The sequence below is a fragment of the Squalius cephalus genome (genome assembly GCF_949319135.1).
Source record: "Squalius cephalus genome assembly, chromosome: 15".
Lineage (NCBI taxonomy): Eukaryota > Metazoa > Chordata > Actinopteri > Cypriniformes > Leuciscidae > Squalius > Squalius cephalus.
In genome coordinates this window covers 18,051,287-18,067,239 of record NC_137136.1, presented here as the reverse complement: position 1 = coordinate 18,067,239, position 15,953 = coordinate 18,051,287, and the positions used below count along the sequence as shown (strand labels likewise).

General features: G+C 35.4%; 2 protein-coding genes across 6 annotated transcripts in view; both read right to left on the bottom strand.

Annotated features, from left to right (window-relative positions):
• Window positions 1-475: 475 nt before the first annotated feature.
• lenep (lens epithelial protein) lies at window positions 476-1,543 on the bottom strand. The gene is made up of 2 exons (XM_079895433.1): window positions 1,252-1,543; window positions 476-553 (listed from the first exon to the last, which is right to left on the bottom strand). Exon 1 carries the CDS (start codon window positions 1,450-1,452, stop codon window positions 1,261-1,263), a length of 192 nt encoding a protein of 63 aa, XP_079751559.1. The 5' UTR covers window positions 1,453-1,543; the 3' UTR covers window positions 476-553; window positions 1,252-1,260.
• Window positions 1,544-2,551: 1,008 nt separating this feature from the next.
• Window positions 2,552-15,953, bottom strand: part of shc1 (SHC (Src homology 2 domain containing) transforming protein 1) — a 38,648-nt gene continuing 25,246 nt past the window's right edge. For 3 of the 5 annotated variants that reach the window (XM_079895432.1, XM_079895431.1, XM_079895428.1), the window contains 10 exons: window positions 14,817-14,880; window positions 13,338-13,457; window positions 11,198-11,251; window positions 10,039-10,090; window positions 9,643-9,769; window positions 8,379-8,538; window positions 7,735-7,792; window positions 7,252-7,374; window positions 5,390-5,625; window positions 2,552-5,296 (listed from right to left, as the gene is read on the bottom strand). In XM_079895432.1, the coding sequence (XP_079751558.1) occupies window positions 5,168-5,296; window positions 5,390-5,625; window positions 7,252-7,374; window positions 7,735-7,792; window positions 8,379-8,538; window positions 9,643-9,769; window positions 10,039-10,090; window positions 11,198-11,251; window positions 13,338-13,457; window positions 14,817-14,880 (1,123 nt within the window). In that variant the 3' untranslated portion in view covers window positions 2,552-5,167. The remainder of the gene's footprint in view (window positions 5,297-5,389; window positions 5,626-7,251; window positions 7,375-7,734; window positions 7,793-8,378; window positions 8,539-9,642; window positions 9,770-10,038; window positions 10,091-11,197; window positions 11,252-13,337; window positions 13,458-14,816; window positions 14,881-15,953) is intronic. The other 2 variants (XM_079895429.1, XM_079895430.1) reach the window with 2 other exon arrangements.

Below are 15,953 nucleotides of genomic sequence, written 5' to 3'. Positions count from 1 at the left end.
CATGTGGTTCAGATAACATAATATTTTGAGTGTCTGTTGATTAAACAAATATCCTTCATTGTATTAACTCAAATTTTTAATTCCAATGAACTCAAAATATTAAGGCAACCAGGTTACTTACTTTTTTAAGTTAAACCAACAATATTATTGTACAGTGTACAGACAGATAAGTGACTCTACATTGACCTTGAGTGTAATACCTCAGTTTATTTTATTTATTCTGATAAAGCACTATTCTTTTCACCAACACATTTCATAACCATTTATGTAAAATGTTTAGTATGTATTTTAATGAGCATATTGTATTTGTTCAACTTATATTTGCATATGTATTTTTGTTACATGGGAGGGACACACCAGTTTATACACAATCAGTTTTTTATATATTGTTTTTATTTATTGCACAATTTAACAATACTGCTTTAAAACGCATTAATACAGAAGCCTCTGATGCTTGTAAGGCATGTGTGTTTATGCATGTGTGAAGGTATCTGGATTCAGGCCAACACATCAACAACACAGCTGTGATGAATCATCCATTGGCTCAAAAACTCTAAAAAAAAAGAAAAAAGACATAATAACACTGTAAATCTGCTTTAGATATGATCTGGCAATTAATATACTGGTTTAGTAACATGGTATTTACTAGTATTTAGAATAACACATTCAGTAGATTTTTGGGGTTGCATGGGGCGCCCCCTAACGGTAGCATCAGTAGACTGCACACAATTAAACAAGGTCAAGGCTAAATGTTTGTGAGCCCTCGCTTTGTTTCATTAAATGTTTGAATCATCGATATAAATGAGCATTAAATATTGCTTAGCATTAATATCATATACTTCTTGAAACCTGACATTTAAATTACTTCATTTTTTGTAGTCATATTGATATTAAAACAAAAGTTAAAACTATTAAAAACCCCGTTTCCGTAGTTGAAATAAAACAAATGATACATTTTTGATGAAAAACTTAAACGAAAATTAGAAATGTTGCAACGTGACAACTAACTGAAATGTTAAATTTGCCTACTTAAATGACTAAAACTCAAATAAAAAGAAATTAAAACTAAATAAAAATATACAAAAAACTTCAAACTAAATTGAAATGACTGAAAATATAAAACTTTTTAAAATATTTATAAAATTTAATTAGTAGTAGCCTATATAAATACTGAAATAACACTGATTGTATGCTATGTTGGTAGGCTACATACTCACAATCATTTATTTTCCTACATTTTTTTTGTTTTACCTTTCTTTCTCAGTCCAGGATCTCTTTGATGCACCAGCAGCAGAGCAGGAAGTAGAGGCACTCTTTAAGAGACTGGATAGCTCCATACGCCATATTTCCTCCCAGGATGCCTTTGCCACGGCCCATCCCCATGGCTGCATCTCTCAGGTTTCGGCCCAGTGAGGAGGGCATGGCCTGGGGCAGCGGGCGCTCTGGGTGCATCTCTCTCCAACGCTCCACGGCCGACTGGAGAGCGCGAGCAATACTTGAAGGGAGGGACTGGAGGAGAGCGGGCCAGGTCCTTGTTTGCCGCTGCGCGTTGTGGGTCTCCACTTTTTCCTTCAACCGTAACCTCTCTTCTGAAGAAACCCTGAAGTGAACTGCGTTCTCGCTCTATGCTCTGACAGGGATACACGGACCCAGTGCCCCCTGTAAAATGGGTTTTATTCAGCTGTGGAAAATGCCAGCTAACTGTTCACCTGCCATTACACAATGGCCTCACATCTCCTCTCATCTACCTATTGTTCATCTCTAATTCCTCTACTGTTCACTGAAAGGTCCTGAATGACTGTCAAAATATTGCTCCATAGTGCACACACAAATACAGATAGTCTGTTCTCATGTTATTTATTCAGTAATAATATGATCAATGTCACAAACTATTGGTAACTTTACAATAAGGTCTTATTTGTTAACACATAAATGCATTAGCTAACATAAACTAGCAATGAGCATTATGTTTCAAAGCATTTATTAATCTTTGTTAAAGTTAGTAAAAATCTATTTGTTCATTTCTTGTTCATGTTAGTTGCATTAGAAAACCTCATTTTGAAACCTTTAGTATTAAGAGTGTAGTAAATGTAGAAGTTACCATTGAATAAGATTAATAAATGCTGTAGAAGTATTGTTCATTGTTAGTTCAAGTTAACTCGCATAGTTAACTCATTTTAACAAATGAAACCTTAATGTAAAGTGTTACTGAATAATGTCATGGCCATTACAGCAATAAGAATCTGAGATCTGACACATTTAGGGCCTGTGAACCCCTTGAGCAATAGATTTATGCACATTATTTGAAGCTGTCTGGTATATAAAAGGGATCTAGATTAGAGCCGCTCAAATAAATGTCCGTTTTATCATTTAAAAGGACTTTGTGCTAAACAAGGCAATAGGTAAAAATGAAATGCAGAAAGGTGAATGATATATATGTATTTATATATGTAATCTATCGTTTGATACAGGTGTAAACATTTATGTTTTCCCCAAAGAACAACAACATAAAACGAATTATTAAAATAATCAAAAACATGTATTGTTTAAAAAAAAGAAGCAACAATTATATAGGCAAATAAGAAAAAGATAGCCTTTGGCTTCAAAAATAGCAAACAACCAACCACAACACAAAAGTCACCATTACCACAATAACAGGAAGGGTTTCCATGCAACAAAAGGCCGCTGTGAAATATGAAAATGAGCAAACTGTTGAGTGGTGAGTCAGTTTTGTAATAGCCAGATTATTCCAGACCATTCCAGCCCTATGTATGTACGCATCCACGCACACACAGACTCATAAACACACTTTGTTTAAACTCCATTACCAGAGTGACCAGATCTGTGGTGCCATCAGCACATAAAAACTGACGTCAAATGATTAAAAAAAACATTCAATGCATAAATTTGAATTATAACAGGGTAAAAATCACTTAAGCGTGAGGGCTGGTCACATACAGCTGCAGCTGGAATCCATCTGGATTTTATAATGTGGAATGAATGTTGACCAATGACTCAAAATACACAACTAGCATCCACTAAAAAGGCTAAAAATAAAAGTTGCCCATTTCAGATTCATAAAGCATCCAGATAAAGGGCCTTTGTATATCTGACTAAGCAAATCCTTATCATTTACATAGACGTGAGTGAAGAACACAATGTGATGGCGTTGTCTTCAGGAGAGCTAGTCAAATCTTACACCTTTGTTTTTTTACCCAGTACAATCCTGCGAGTTTGAAAATTCCCAAGGGATACATTTGACACAGATCCACACAGTAAATGACTGGTTTTAGACATAGCTATTAGCATAAGCAAAGCTTATTTACATGTCGTCTTACAGGGCATCTAATGTTGGTCTCTGAATAAGAGACAGAACAAGGTGTTTATTCACAAACGCAAGTTTAAGCAACATAACGTTATACTAACCGAATGTATTTAACCCACAGTTCAGCACTAAACTAAGCACAGTAAAAACAGCATAGCAGAATTAACATGCGGAAGAAAATGAAGACTGCTTTCCCAAAATCTGTACTAAGCCTCACTTAACTTGTGTCATTTTTGCAGTTGATTATTTTTTCAGTTGTGTTTTTTCAGAAAAGAAAGTGTCATGATTACCCATAGGACCACAAAAGGCGACTGTGTTTTATCGTTGTGTCTGTGTTCGGTGAAAAAGGCACAATCAATTTCGGAGCAAACAAAGATGAAAAAAGTGGTTTCCTGTCTGTGGCTTCAACAAAAAACTGCACTTGTGGCTGCAAAGACACGTTCAGATTTCGTTTGGAGTGCTGTTCCTCTTCCTGGATGGATTGTCCCCTTGCAATATGCATCATTCAAATACAGAGTAATTATAGTGAACCTTAAAAAAAAAAAGATGCATATTTGACGATACGCGTCATATCCTCCCACTTTCTCTTGTAACAAGGCTCTGAACACACTGAAGCAGCTGAAACTTCCGATACACGTGAAAATTGATAGTCAATGCGAATAGAGGAAAAGACAAAGAAAAATAGAACCTCCATTTCCCAGAATAAAACCAACCGGACGATAATGTCGTCAGCTGATCATTGCAACAAATTCCTGGTTAAAATGACATCATAATTAGGCTTTAAACTGTTTGATATCAAACCGCAGTCCCTCAGTCCTATTCTGGCTTACTCATCCATGTTGACAGATTGCACTTCATTTTTTTTTCTCTCGTCCCTTTTCTCCCAGGCTGATATATATATGATGTTATGTGGAAAAGGAATGTTCCCTTTTTCCACACACTAGTTCATAATACCTCATAACGAGCAGCGTAAGTTCCTCACAGAGTCTACTTAATTGCATAAGGAAAAATCCACACAGCTTCTTTGCTGCTAAAGCTTTCACATATGTTCAGGGGTTTTCCCAAAAAAGCCAAAATTCCCAATTTTCCTAGGGCATCATGTTCGGATCTGTAAAGGGTTTTGTGAGGGTGAGAATAAGAGGCATTTTGAGTGTTATCCCTTGATGGTTACACTGGAAATTCCGGTAGGAATTGCAAAGGATGTGATTCATTTGATTTGGACGGTGACATCTGTGATTGGAGAATGAGCGCTGTATTCTCTTTAAAGTTTTGCATATTCATCAAACAGTCTTGAGACCACGGCAATGCGAGGATTTACAAATCGACCACAACAAAACGGCTCTCTGAAAATGAACGACCAATATGAAGCTTGAGTCTTTGGATTCCGCTCAATGCCATAGATGTGAATCTTTAGAGTGCTACAAAGGTTCTGCAGTTTTAGTACATTCACATCAACTCTCGACTCTAAAATGCCTGGGCCTGTTGCCATGGTTACAGGTGCAGCCCAGTCTCATTTCAAGACACGATATTGTGTTGGGGAAGTGATGTCATATCCATTACGCTTCAGCTTCTCTTTCAGACGTCTTATCGTTTGGCTTTTTGTAATCGCTTATTTCAAGTAGAATGATTGCATTGCTTCTTAATTTCATGGCCGGTGGTTGATGCGGTACAAAATTCTGTGTTTCTGTGAAGATATGATTAGCTTACACTCCCATTTTGGAAAAAAAGTCTTTCTCTAAAAGAGTCTGGCAAAAAAAAAAAAAAAAAAAAGGGAGAGGGAAAGGGAGGAGTTTTTTTTCTCTAAAAAGGGTGGTAAAAAAAAAAAAAAATCAGCCTTTTTACTCAAGCTCGGCGATCGACTGGCTGCTGCAGACACACCTCGCTTCCTGCTGAGATGATTGGCAGGCGGTTGTCCATGTGATAGCTAATCAAGTGACTGACACTCTCGAAGCGGTGGTCTTTGGTGCGCACCTACAAATTGTGAAAGGAAAGATACAGAAGTTAAATAGTCATTAATGTTATAGAATTATAGAACGTTTTAATAAGGACCACCATCTTACTCACCACTCCCTCTGGATCCACCAGAAGCAGGTGTTTGGCTTGGCTGCCCTGCTGTCCAGTGAGGACGTACTGGCCTGGTGTGGTGCCTGACTCCCGCACCAGGAAGTCTCCATCCTTGGTCAGGAGTCTTTCGGCCTGCCTGCGGCTTAGAGGTCCGTGGAACCAGGGCTCATTCTGCAGCTGCTCTGCCAGAGGGGGCGCCACTGCTCCCGACACCCCTAAAGCAGCATCAAATGGCTCTAAAAGACCGAAATCTTTGGTGAATTTACTTTCAGTTTTTCTATCTAGCATCTATAACTGTACTACTAAAAAGGTATTTTACACTTGAAATAGTTAACCCTGGGTCATTCTAAACCCCGGGTCAACGGAATCCTGGGTTTAATTCTGTGTATTCATAAGCTGATGTTTCACATTGCACACTCCTAAACCCTGGGTTAACAGTCTTATTTGCATATTTACGCAACCTGTTTACATAAAAGCTCTAGCATTATTGCCGACTGTACTATCGAGTTTATATTGAATGGATATTTCGGACTATAAAGGCAAGAATGAAAGTGTCTTCACTCAAAAGGGCTTTTCACACTGTTCTTAACCCCGGATTATCATCATTCTAAAACAACTTTTAACCCCAGGTAAAGGAGAGTTTCACACTTTTAATTTAGATGCAGGGTCAGCACCGTTTCTGTGGTATTAACTCTGCATTGCGGTACGAGATGCTTAGCAACCGATAACCAATCGCGTGCCTTATGTTCACACGCGTTGGACAGTCACGGAAACACGATGTATATAAATTTTTATATATATATATATATATATATATATATATATATATATAAACCAGTCATGATAGGAAAAATGTCAAATGGCGATGGAAAACATGAGAGTTGGAGTGCAGAAGAGACCGTTTCATTCTTACCTTTATAAGTTCACTCAGAAAAAACTTGATATTACAGTCAGCAGCGTGTAATATGAGGACGCGCAATGCTAGAGCCTTTATGTAAACAGGTCATGTGCTGCGTTTGTCCAGACAATAACACTGACACTGCAAATAAGGACTTTAACCCAGGGTTTAGGAATGTGCAGTGTGAAACGGCAGTTTATGAATACCCAGGATTAACTTTTAACCTTGGGTATAGTATGAGCAGTGTGATACTTGAAATAAGTGAATAAAAATAACCCAGGATTCTGTTTAGCCGGGGTTTAAAATGATCAACGGTTAACTATTTCAAGTGTTTGACTGTTTACTGAGTTTACTCTTTATATGCAATGCGCTGTGTTTCCGTGACTGTCCAAAGCATGCAAATACGAGTCTCAAATGGTTGTCGGTTGCTAAGCATCTAGCTGTAACATTCTACATCACAATGTTTTACACTGTACAAGTTTGACACTGCAATGTGGGGTTCACAACTGATTTATTTTTGACAAATCAGACTGTACGAAATAATTGAAAACAATGATTCAAGCATTTGTTTGCGTCATCATTTCAAAATAAAAGAGCCTGAGTGGAATTTGTGATGTATTAAAATGTTTTTATGTACTGCTGTTTATTGCTATGCTTATATTCTTATATTGATGCACACACAAAATAAATAAACGCATTCTTCCTTGTGTTCAATTAATGAAATAAAATGAAATTGTGGAAAAATTCTTAATATATTTTGCTGTATTTTATTGTTATAGTGATGCATACAAAAAAATGATAAAAAAAAATATTGTGTTCATTTACTGAAAAAGTATGGAGAACATGTTTTGAATGTTTAAAATTTGCTACGTTTTCTTAAGGCATTCCAGAGCAAATACATACATATCAAACATCATCAAAACGTCTTTTTGATACACTATATCATCCAGCAAGTGTTACTCACTCATGTCAAACGCATCTCTGTGAGCATTTCCATTGGCTGCTGCTGCCGCCCCCGCTGGGAGGCGGGGTTTATCCACATTGACGTATGAGGGGTCATCAAACAAGCCTCCATCCTTAACACCCACTGAAAAGGAGAGAGAAAGAGAGGCTAACAGTAAGGTTAAACTGAGTTAACCTTCAGGTGAGTGTGCTTAAGCGGTGCCATTCTGAGTCCTATTGTCAGCAAGGCCGGCGATCCAGAAGCCACCTCTCAAAGGAGCTGTGTAATAGGTTTGGGCAGCGTCCAACAGAGAGCAATGGACAGTGACAGAAAAACCGCTGACTCACTCTGCACAATGACAGTCTCAGCTGAGAGGAAATTGAAATGTAGGGAAGTGTGACAATATAAGACTGACAAATTTTATGTGGCACTATGAAGAAACAGGGCAGGTATTATTAGTGTGAAGCGTGTGTGTGTGTGTGTGTGTGTGTGTGTAAACCTGACCTGGTAGAGGAGGTAGAGGCTGCTTGTGAATTTCGTTCTGGCTGGGCTGTCCATAGGGCTGTGGAGACATATCGCATTAGAGTGTTGACACATTTATTCACTAGTCGTGTTTCGTTAATGAATGAATCTGTGTTTTTGAATAAATATTTAAGTTAATGAAAATCCATTTTTATACACTAAATCATGTTTATACACTTAATTACAGTTCTTATTCACTGAAGTCTCTCTCTTTTGAAGACGATGAGCTCTAGTTTGAAATGTGTGACGGCTTTGGTGGCTTTTCAGCCTGTGAAGACTTACTGTACCATCATCTAATAACATTCATTAGATTATATTAAACTACTTAAAATTAAATAGTAATAATTAATAATTGTATTTTTGTATACGTCATTTGTAATGAAAATGCTTATGATGCTTACATGCTGTCTTCACTGATTTTTAAATTCACAAAATTTAGATTTGTTTCGAAGAACGTTCTATTTACCGAATCAATTCAATGACTCAATGATTCACTCATAACACATAAAAGACACTCCTTTGTTGCAATTTAATGGTCACTGAACAACACTTTGTGCACAGGTTCAAAAGACTCGAGATCAAATCAAACTAACTGACTAACACATGCTCGTAGAAATGTGTCTCACCAGCGTGGCTCCTGTACTGTGTCCAGGACGGTTTCTCATATCAACCAGGCCTCCAGGGGGAGGCTGTTTACCCGGGAAGTTATTGTAATACGGAACCTCTGGGGGTGGAGCCAAGTCCTCTTCTTCCTCCTCCCAGGCTGACCCATCGAAAGGAGCCATCCTAAGAGAGAGTTACAGTATTATATTTACATGGGCATGCTGTTTGAGTGATGTTAAATGATGTATTGCTTTGTTATGAAACCAGCAGCGAACAACCAGTAGTAGGAACAACAAAAAACACTTTTTGGACATTTCTAGTCAAAATTTCTACAAATCCTTAAAACAACACACATCATTTATTGAGCAGTGTTATTTTAGTATTATATATACAAATCAGTATTACAGTATTCATAATATTTTGAACGCTTTTTAAATTTTTAGTTCATTTAAATTTTAGTTTAGGTTTTAGTCATTTTTTTACGTGCTTTTGTCATTTTTGTTTTTTTAATATTTCTATTAAGCATTAATTTAATTGTTTCAGTTTTAGTTTTTAAGTTGAATTTTAGTTTCTTAACTTAAACTTATTTCAGATAGTTGTTAATGCAACATATCATTTTCATTTAAGCTTAAATATTGCACCTAATACTTATAGGCCTGGTTTCACAGACAGGGCTTAGATTAAGCCAGGCTTAGATCATAGTTAAATTAGGACATTTAAGTAGCTTTTATAAACTTGCCTTAAAAAACAAACAAAAAAAAAAAACAATACTGATGTGCATCTTAAGACAAAACAATGGCACTGATATATTTTAAGATATGTCAGTGCAAGTTGCTTTCAGTTAAAACAGCTTTTTAGTCTGGGACTAGGCTTAAGCCTCGTCTGTGAAACTAGGGGATAGGCTATTTTATTTTGTTAGCAATATCAACACTGTTCTTGAGATACAACATTGCATAAGATATTAATACTGGTTTCCATAGATAGTATGTTGAATATAAAATACATTTGGTATATTTGGCAGATTTTTAGTAATTTTAACTGGACATAAACTCATTTGTTAGGATGTTTCACAGTGTATGATGTGGGTAAGCAGTGCAAATAGACACAATGGCATTGAGTTTCAGCATACATAGTCAACAAGTCTATACCGACATATTTTTCAGGCTCTTAAGTGTATTTAAGACTCTTGTTTACATACAGAATTACACATAAAAACATGTAAATACACTGACATAAATGTAAATGTCTGCACTATGTGTTTGATCAGGCGCACACACACACACTTACCGATCATGAGGCGTAACCAGTTTGGGGGGGTTCTTCAGGTACTGTTTAAAGCGCAGTTCAAAAGCCTGACCTATGGTGCTGATGACCTCCTGAGCCAAGCCCTCTGAGCATTCCAGGATATGACATGCTACAAGGCAGGAAGTGATCATCAAACATCAGATATTGTAAATCAAGACATAATTTAGTCATTCCATAAAGGCAGAGTTCACCCAAAATTAAACATGTCATTCCAAATCTTTTGGGTAAACGATTTCTTTAAGTAAAGCCCTAATAAATACTGCCACATAAAACTTATTAATTCAGTATTTAACATCACTTCAAATAAATTGTACATGAAAGCAGTAATTTACATTTCACTGAAGAATATGACAGAATTCAATGTGAAAGTGTTTTTACCTCTTTGATTGACGGGGTCTTTGGCGACGTAGGCAACATACTCTGCTGTGTCCTGGGGAGAAATTTTAAAAAAAAGGGATGGAGAAGAAGAAAAGAATGAACAGGAGGACATTAAGAGAAATTAGAGAATAGACACACAGAACAAAGGGATAAGCAGAAGAAAGTAACCCTTAGTTGAAGCAGTCTATTCACTAAAGGGCAGGAAGAAGAAGAGGAAACAGTGGGAGAAAAAGAACAGACAGCAAGACAGATGAATAAGACAAATGAGCGAGGGATGACAGAATGAGACTGAGGCTGATAGATTCTTGAGCGAGATGAAAATGAGGAAATGAAATGTAGGGATGTATCAGATAACCGACTAAATGATTAGATGTAAATAATTTAAATTAACCATTAAATAATAATTATAATAAAACTATTACTACTACTACTACTACTACTACTACTACTACTACTACTATTTAAAATACTAATTAATTTGATTGAATATTAATTTAAATGAAACATTTTATTTAAATCGATAATTAACTTAAATAATTATTCATTTTAAATTAATTATTTCGAATTAAATGATACATTTTCATATAACATTTCATTTAAATTATATATTATATATTACACACATACATATGAAGAGTTCAGATGCAAAAGCCTCTAAGTGCCATCTGAAATTTTCTTCTAGAATGATCTTTTTTTTTGCATCAGGTTTTTGCATCTGAACTCATATATATATATATATATATATATATATACACTAAAAAAAATATTATACTTTATTATTCCATAAATAAACCAATTGAAAATAATTATAATTACTTATTACTTATAAAACACACATCCTTCATGCTGTCCTACAATACACTTTCAAGGTCTTCGCAGTGAATGCAAGCATTATTTAAAGAGAAATGCTCGAACAATGACTACATTGAGACATTTTATTTTTAAAAGTGATCCATGTGTGTGTGTGTTGTGGACTCTGGCTTTTCATGGCCATCAGCTCGGCTAATTACTAAACGGATTTGTGCTGCAGTTGATTAAATCAACAGCTGATGAGTTTAATCAATGAAATTAACAACGACGGTCATCGACTACTGATGAACATCCCTAGTAAAGACAGAAAGACAAGTAGAAAGATATCGAGAGACGGGGTCTGACTCACTGGATCTCCTCCTGATGCAAAAGAGATGGACTGCATGTGATGGTTGGCGATAATCTGTAGGGAGAGAGGGATGGAGAAGAGGACAATGTGACAAAAAAAAAAGACAAAAAAAGTGCGAAAATGAGATGAAGAATGAGCAAACATTGCAAGCAAAGGATGGACAGAGACGAGGGGAGAAACGATGTGGTGAGACTGCGGTCCAACATAGAGGAACAGAGCAGTTGTGTGCAGTAATTCTGCATGGTTTAGATTCATTAAGATAAACACATATCAGCAGGGCAATTACTCCAGGCCCTATTCTGGGCTCCAGTCAGCTGCCTGCTGAGCAGCCCGAATGCTGATAAACCTCACTGCGCTAATGCCAAACACACTGGCGTATAACTGAAGAATTATTAGCGAGGAAAAGAAAGTCCTGTGGTGCAGCAGTAAACAAGCCAGAGGATATCTGCTCCTGCCGAATACGCCAACTTTACATAATCTATTGGGCCTCCGGGTACCACACTTATAAACTTTAACTTATTTAACTTAGTTAAACGTCGACAAATATATGATGATTAGCCCCTTGGAAGACCTAATGCAGAATACTTCTAACTATTTATTATTTTATTAATATTTAGAATTTGATATTTATAGTTATTCATTTTCCATTTTCATTTTAGTAGTTTTGACGTGCTTTTTTGAATATTACCATTTACTAGGTTTAATTCATTTTTTAGTTCAGTTTTAGTTCTTATTTATTTCCAGTTAGTAATTTTAGTGCTTTAAACTTATTTCAGTCAGTTGCCAAGGCAACATTTAAAAAATCTCATTTAGTCTACATGTTTCATCTAATACTTACATTTAATTTCAATCAACAAAAAATGTTTTAACACTTAGTGTTACTTATGGAAAATAACCGAAGGTCAGGCAAGAATAAGGCTGCATGGTTAATTTCTAAAAGATTGCGATCTTGATTCGAACACCCACGTGATCTTATCCCTAAACGTCAACGATTCGCCTGTGTCTATTAATCCTTTTATGATCACAGCGAACATTCAGATCTGTGTTGGCCCTGTTGCTGACCCAGAGAGAGCAGATGTCATGTACAGGTATCAAACAGTTTCAACCACACAGTATAATCATTTCTGTAAAAGTTTATAGTTAGGATATAGAGATCAAAATAGACTAATCACCTTTTGAAAGCAATTTGATGCCTCAAATAATGATTGCATCAAATACATTGTTACGCCAGTAGGTGCCGAAAAGAGACAGTTAAAAAGATGAACGTCATTGAATCAATCAAGAGATTCATTCAAAAATGCTGATTCATCCAGTAATGAAACAAGTGAAGTCTTTATGAACGAGTCATTGAATCATTCAAATTTTAAAAAATACATTTCAAAATTAATTTAACTTTTTTTAAATATATTTAGTCTGCAGCAATTAACATTTTGTCAGAACCTCTAGTAAATTACGTTTTTTGTTTAGTTGACTACTCAGAATCATGGGAGAATCGCCATCTCTATTTTTAGCCAAAAAAAATCGTGATTCTCAATTTAGCCAGAATTGTGCTAAGCTTATTTATTTTATCAGGATTATTTCAAATCATTGTTTTATCATTGTCTCAAATGTGTCTTCTGTGACCACTTGCAAGAAGTGTCACTGCGCGTTGATAAAGTGCAAAAAGTAAAATGTACATAAAACAAAAATAATAATTATTCCACATTCTTGGATTTCTCTCTTTTCAATCCACACAGAAACATCTTTTTTTTTCCTTTCCTTTTTTTTTTTTAAAACCTGTATTTTAGCGCAATGGATGATTGACAAGATTGTTTGCTTTCTTAGGTTATTTAGCACTCACAATTTGCAAACAGATCCAAACTAGTTTACACTTTTCAAGGAAATCAACCTACTTGAATGGCTTGCTTATAGCTGTCTCTGCACATACTAGCACAACCAGGATATGAGAAAGTATTTTAACATCGCAAACTTCACTTTTAAGACATACAGAGAAACATTTATTTTCGAAAGAGATAGCAAAATTCAATCCAACCCATCCTGCAGACGCAGGCCACTTTTATCATTATATGAGAGTAACAATGAATTTCATACAGGAAAGAAGGCACCATATTAATGTCTGTGTGCTTGTGTGACGTCTAACCTGTTTGCAGTCGGCTGCCAGTAGGTTCAGACTGCTGGTCGACACGGTGAGGTTGATTGTCATTCCAGCAAACTGGAGATTACTCTTCCCTAAGATGGAGGAGAGACAACGAGAGGAGGGCTGGAGAGAGACAGAAACAGACTCCATTATTTACACCACACACCAGATTTAAAAAAGTTCAGCTAAAAATTTCATGGCAAAGATGATGAAAACTAAATATTTTAATGGGAAACAAAGAACATTTTAAATAGTTTGGTCTGTCTAAGGCCTTTTTTTTTTTTACTTTTTTGCTTTTATTCAGCAATGGTGCATTAAATTGATCAAAAGTGACGAAGACATTTATAATGTTTCTATTTCAAATAAATACTGTTCCTTTGAAATTTCTATTTATGAAATAATCCTGAAAAAAAAAATATCATTGTTTTCACTGAAATATTAAGCAGCAAAAAAAAGGAAATGGTTTCTTGAGAACCAAATTAGCATATTAGAATAATTTCTGAGGGATCATGTGACACTGAAGACTGGAGAAATGAATGATAAAAATGGTAGTTTTACAAATCACAAGAATAAATTGCATTTTAAAACATATTAAAATATTTTAAGGGTAATAATATTTCACAATATTACATTTTTTACTGTATTTTGATGCCTTATATAAATAAATGCAGATAGAAACTGCAATTTTTTGTAATATAGGCTTTACAAATTAAATAAATGTGAAATACGAGAATGAACTAGTTCCGCATGCAGTAACAGACACTTACAATTCAGTAAATCTGCCTGAATCCAGAAGATTTAAGACGTTTAAAACTACACTTTGGGGTTTAGTTTCAGTTTTGTGTAAATTAACTACCATTTGGATATGAATACGACCCTCTTCCTCATGTAAATTAAATTTCATGATGATAATGTCTGGTTTAGACTTTGAGTGGCATACAACTGAAACTTGAAATGAACAGCTGTTATTAAAGTGAAAAAATAAATAAATAAATGTGATAACCCAGAAATCACTTTATTTTCTGTACAGAGCTGCAGTAGAACACAAGACAAGCCGCCTGCTACATTTGCGCTGCTGCTTCGCTTTCACACTATTTATGCATGTTGTGTGAAACAAGCATGTCTTGATCATAACCCTTTAACACATAACACTTGATCACAACCCTGTACGCAAATTGTGGTGTAGCACTCAACAACCTCTGAAACACCACAGTCTGACCAGCCTAGAGATAACACTTGAGCAAGTGTGTGTGTGTGTGTGTGTGTGTGTGTGTGTGTGTGTGTGTGTGTGTGTGTGTGTGTGTGTGTGTGTGTGTGTGTGTGTGTGTGTTGAACATAACAGTAGCATTTTTACTGCAAACTGGCTCAACCGTAGAACACTATGAGGTTTGTGAGCTGTGACTGTAACTAACAAAAGTGTGAATATATTGCAAGGCTGAAAGTCTGTGTCTGAGGAAGTAAGATAAGATAAGTGTTGAATACCTTTCTCCTTCGCTGAGCTCCTTTGGCACCTGGTACTGCCTCACACACCACTGATATTGCCTCCCTGCAATACAAAACATACGGTTATAAACATACACACACGCTGGCTACATATAGTGAGGAGAACATAATCAGATTGTTAGATGAGAGTTTCCATCACACTCCTTTTTATGCATTCCCAAATTTCATATGGCTGAGGGACAATTACATTAGACAAATGGTCCAGTCATTCCACTTCCTGTCATCTCACACATGCAAGCTGGCAGACATGCAAACAAATATACCAACGTTCTTGTTCACTTATTATTAATAATTACTTATTATTAATATCGCTATTGTTAACAAAAACTATAAAGTAGATGAAAACTATTAGTAGTAAATGAATAATAAAAACTTAAAAAGAAATATATGAAAAAGAAACTGAAGTTATGAATATTCACTAAAATATGAATAAAAACACAAAATGGCAGAGAATGATTTAAATCAATGATAAACAGTCTGATTTAATTACTGCCTGAAGCCTGACCTTAGATCAATGTATCTGTCAAAACAACACCCAAATAAAAAAGTAGCAGCTGTTTAATTGATGTAAAAAAATAAAATAAAAAAAAAATGCAACCAAACTGTGATTGTTTTTTTTTTTTTAAATGTAGCAGAATAAAAGCAGAATAGGTCACAAGGCTGTCATCTTTAAAACTTGATGATACTTTGACGTTTTGTTCTACAATGTAAACGTATACAAATACTCTTCAATGTCTTATTTAAGTTACTTATTAAAAACCTCCATTTTAAAAAAGAAACATTAATGCTTCAAATTTTACGTTTTCAGTATGTGTGTGTGTAATTCACTTTGCAGAACAAAACGTTCAAATATCGACAAGTTATATTTACCACAGTTTTTATTTTACTCATAAATTGAAAAACCCCATTATAAAACCCCCACTGGAAAATCTTGAGAGAACCAGTGGCGAATTATTCTTCTTGGTTTTGATGTCATCCCTGCACCACTCTATGCTGCAGGGCTGCACAATTTGGGGGAAATAAATCTAAATACAACTGTATATTTCATTGTAAAAATATAACAATAATAATGATAAAACTGTAAAAATTCTAATATTTATGGATGTTTTAATTTCT

Coding starts and splice junctions, on each gene's coding strand:
- lenep (XM_079895433.1), bottom strand. CDS start 1,452: ATGCACCCAGAGCGCCCGCTGCCCCAGGCCATGCCCTCCTCACTGGGC.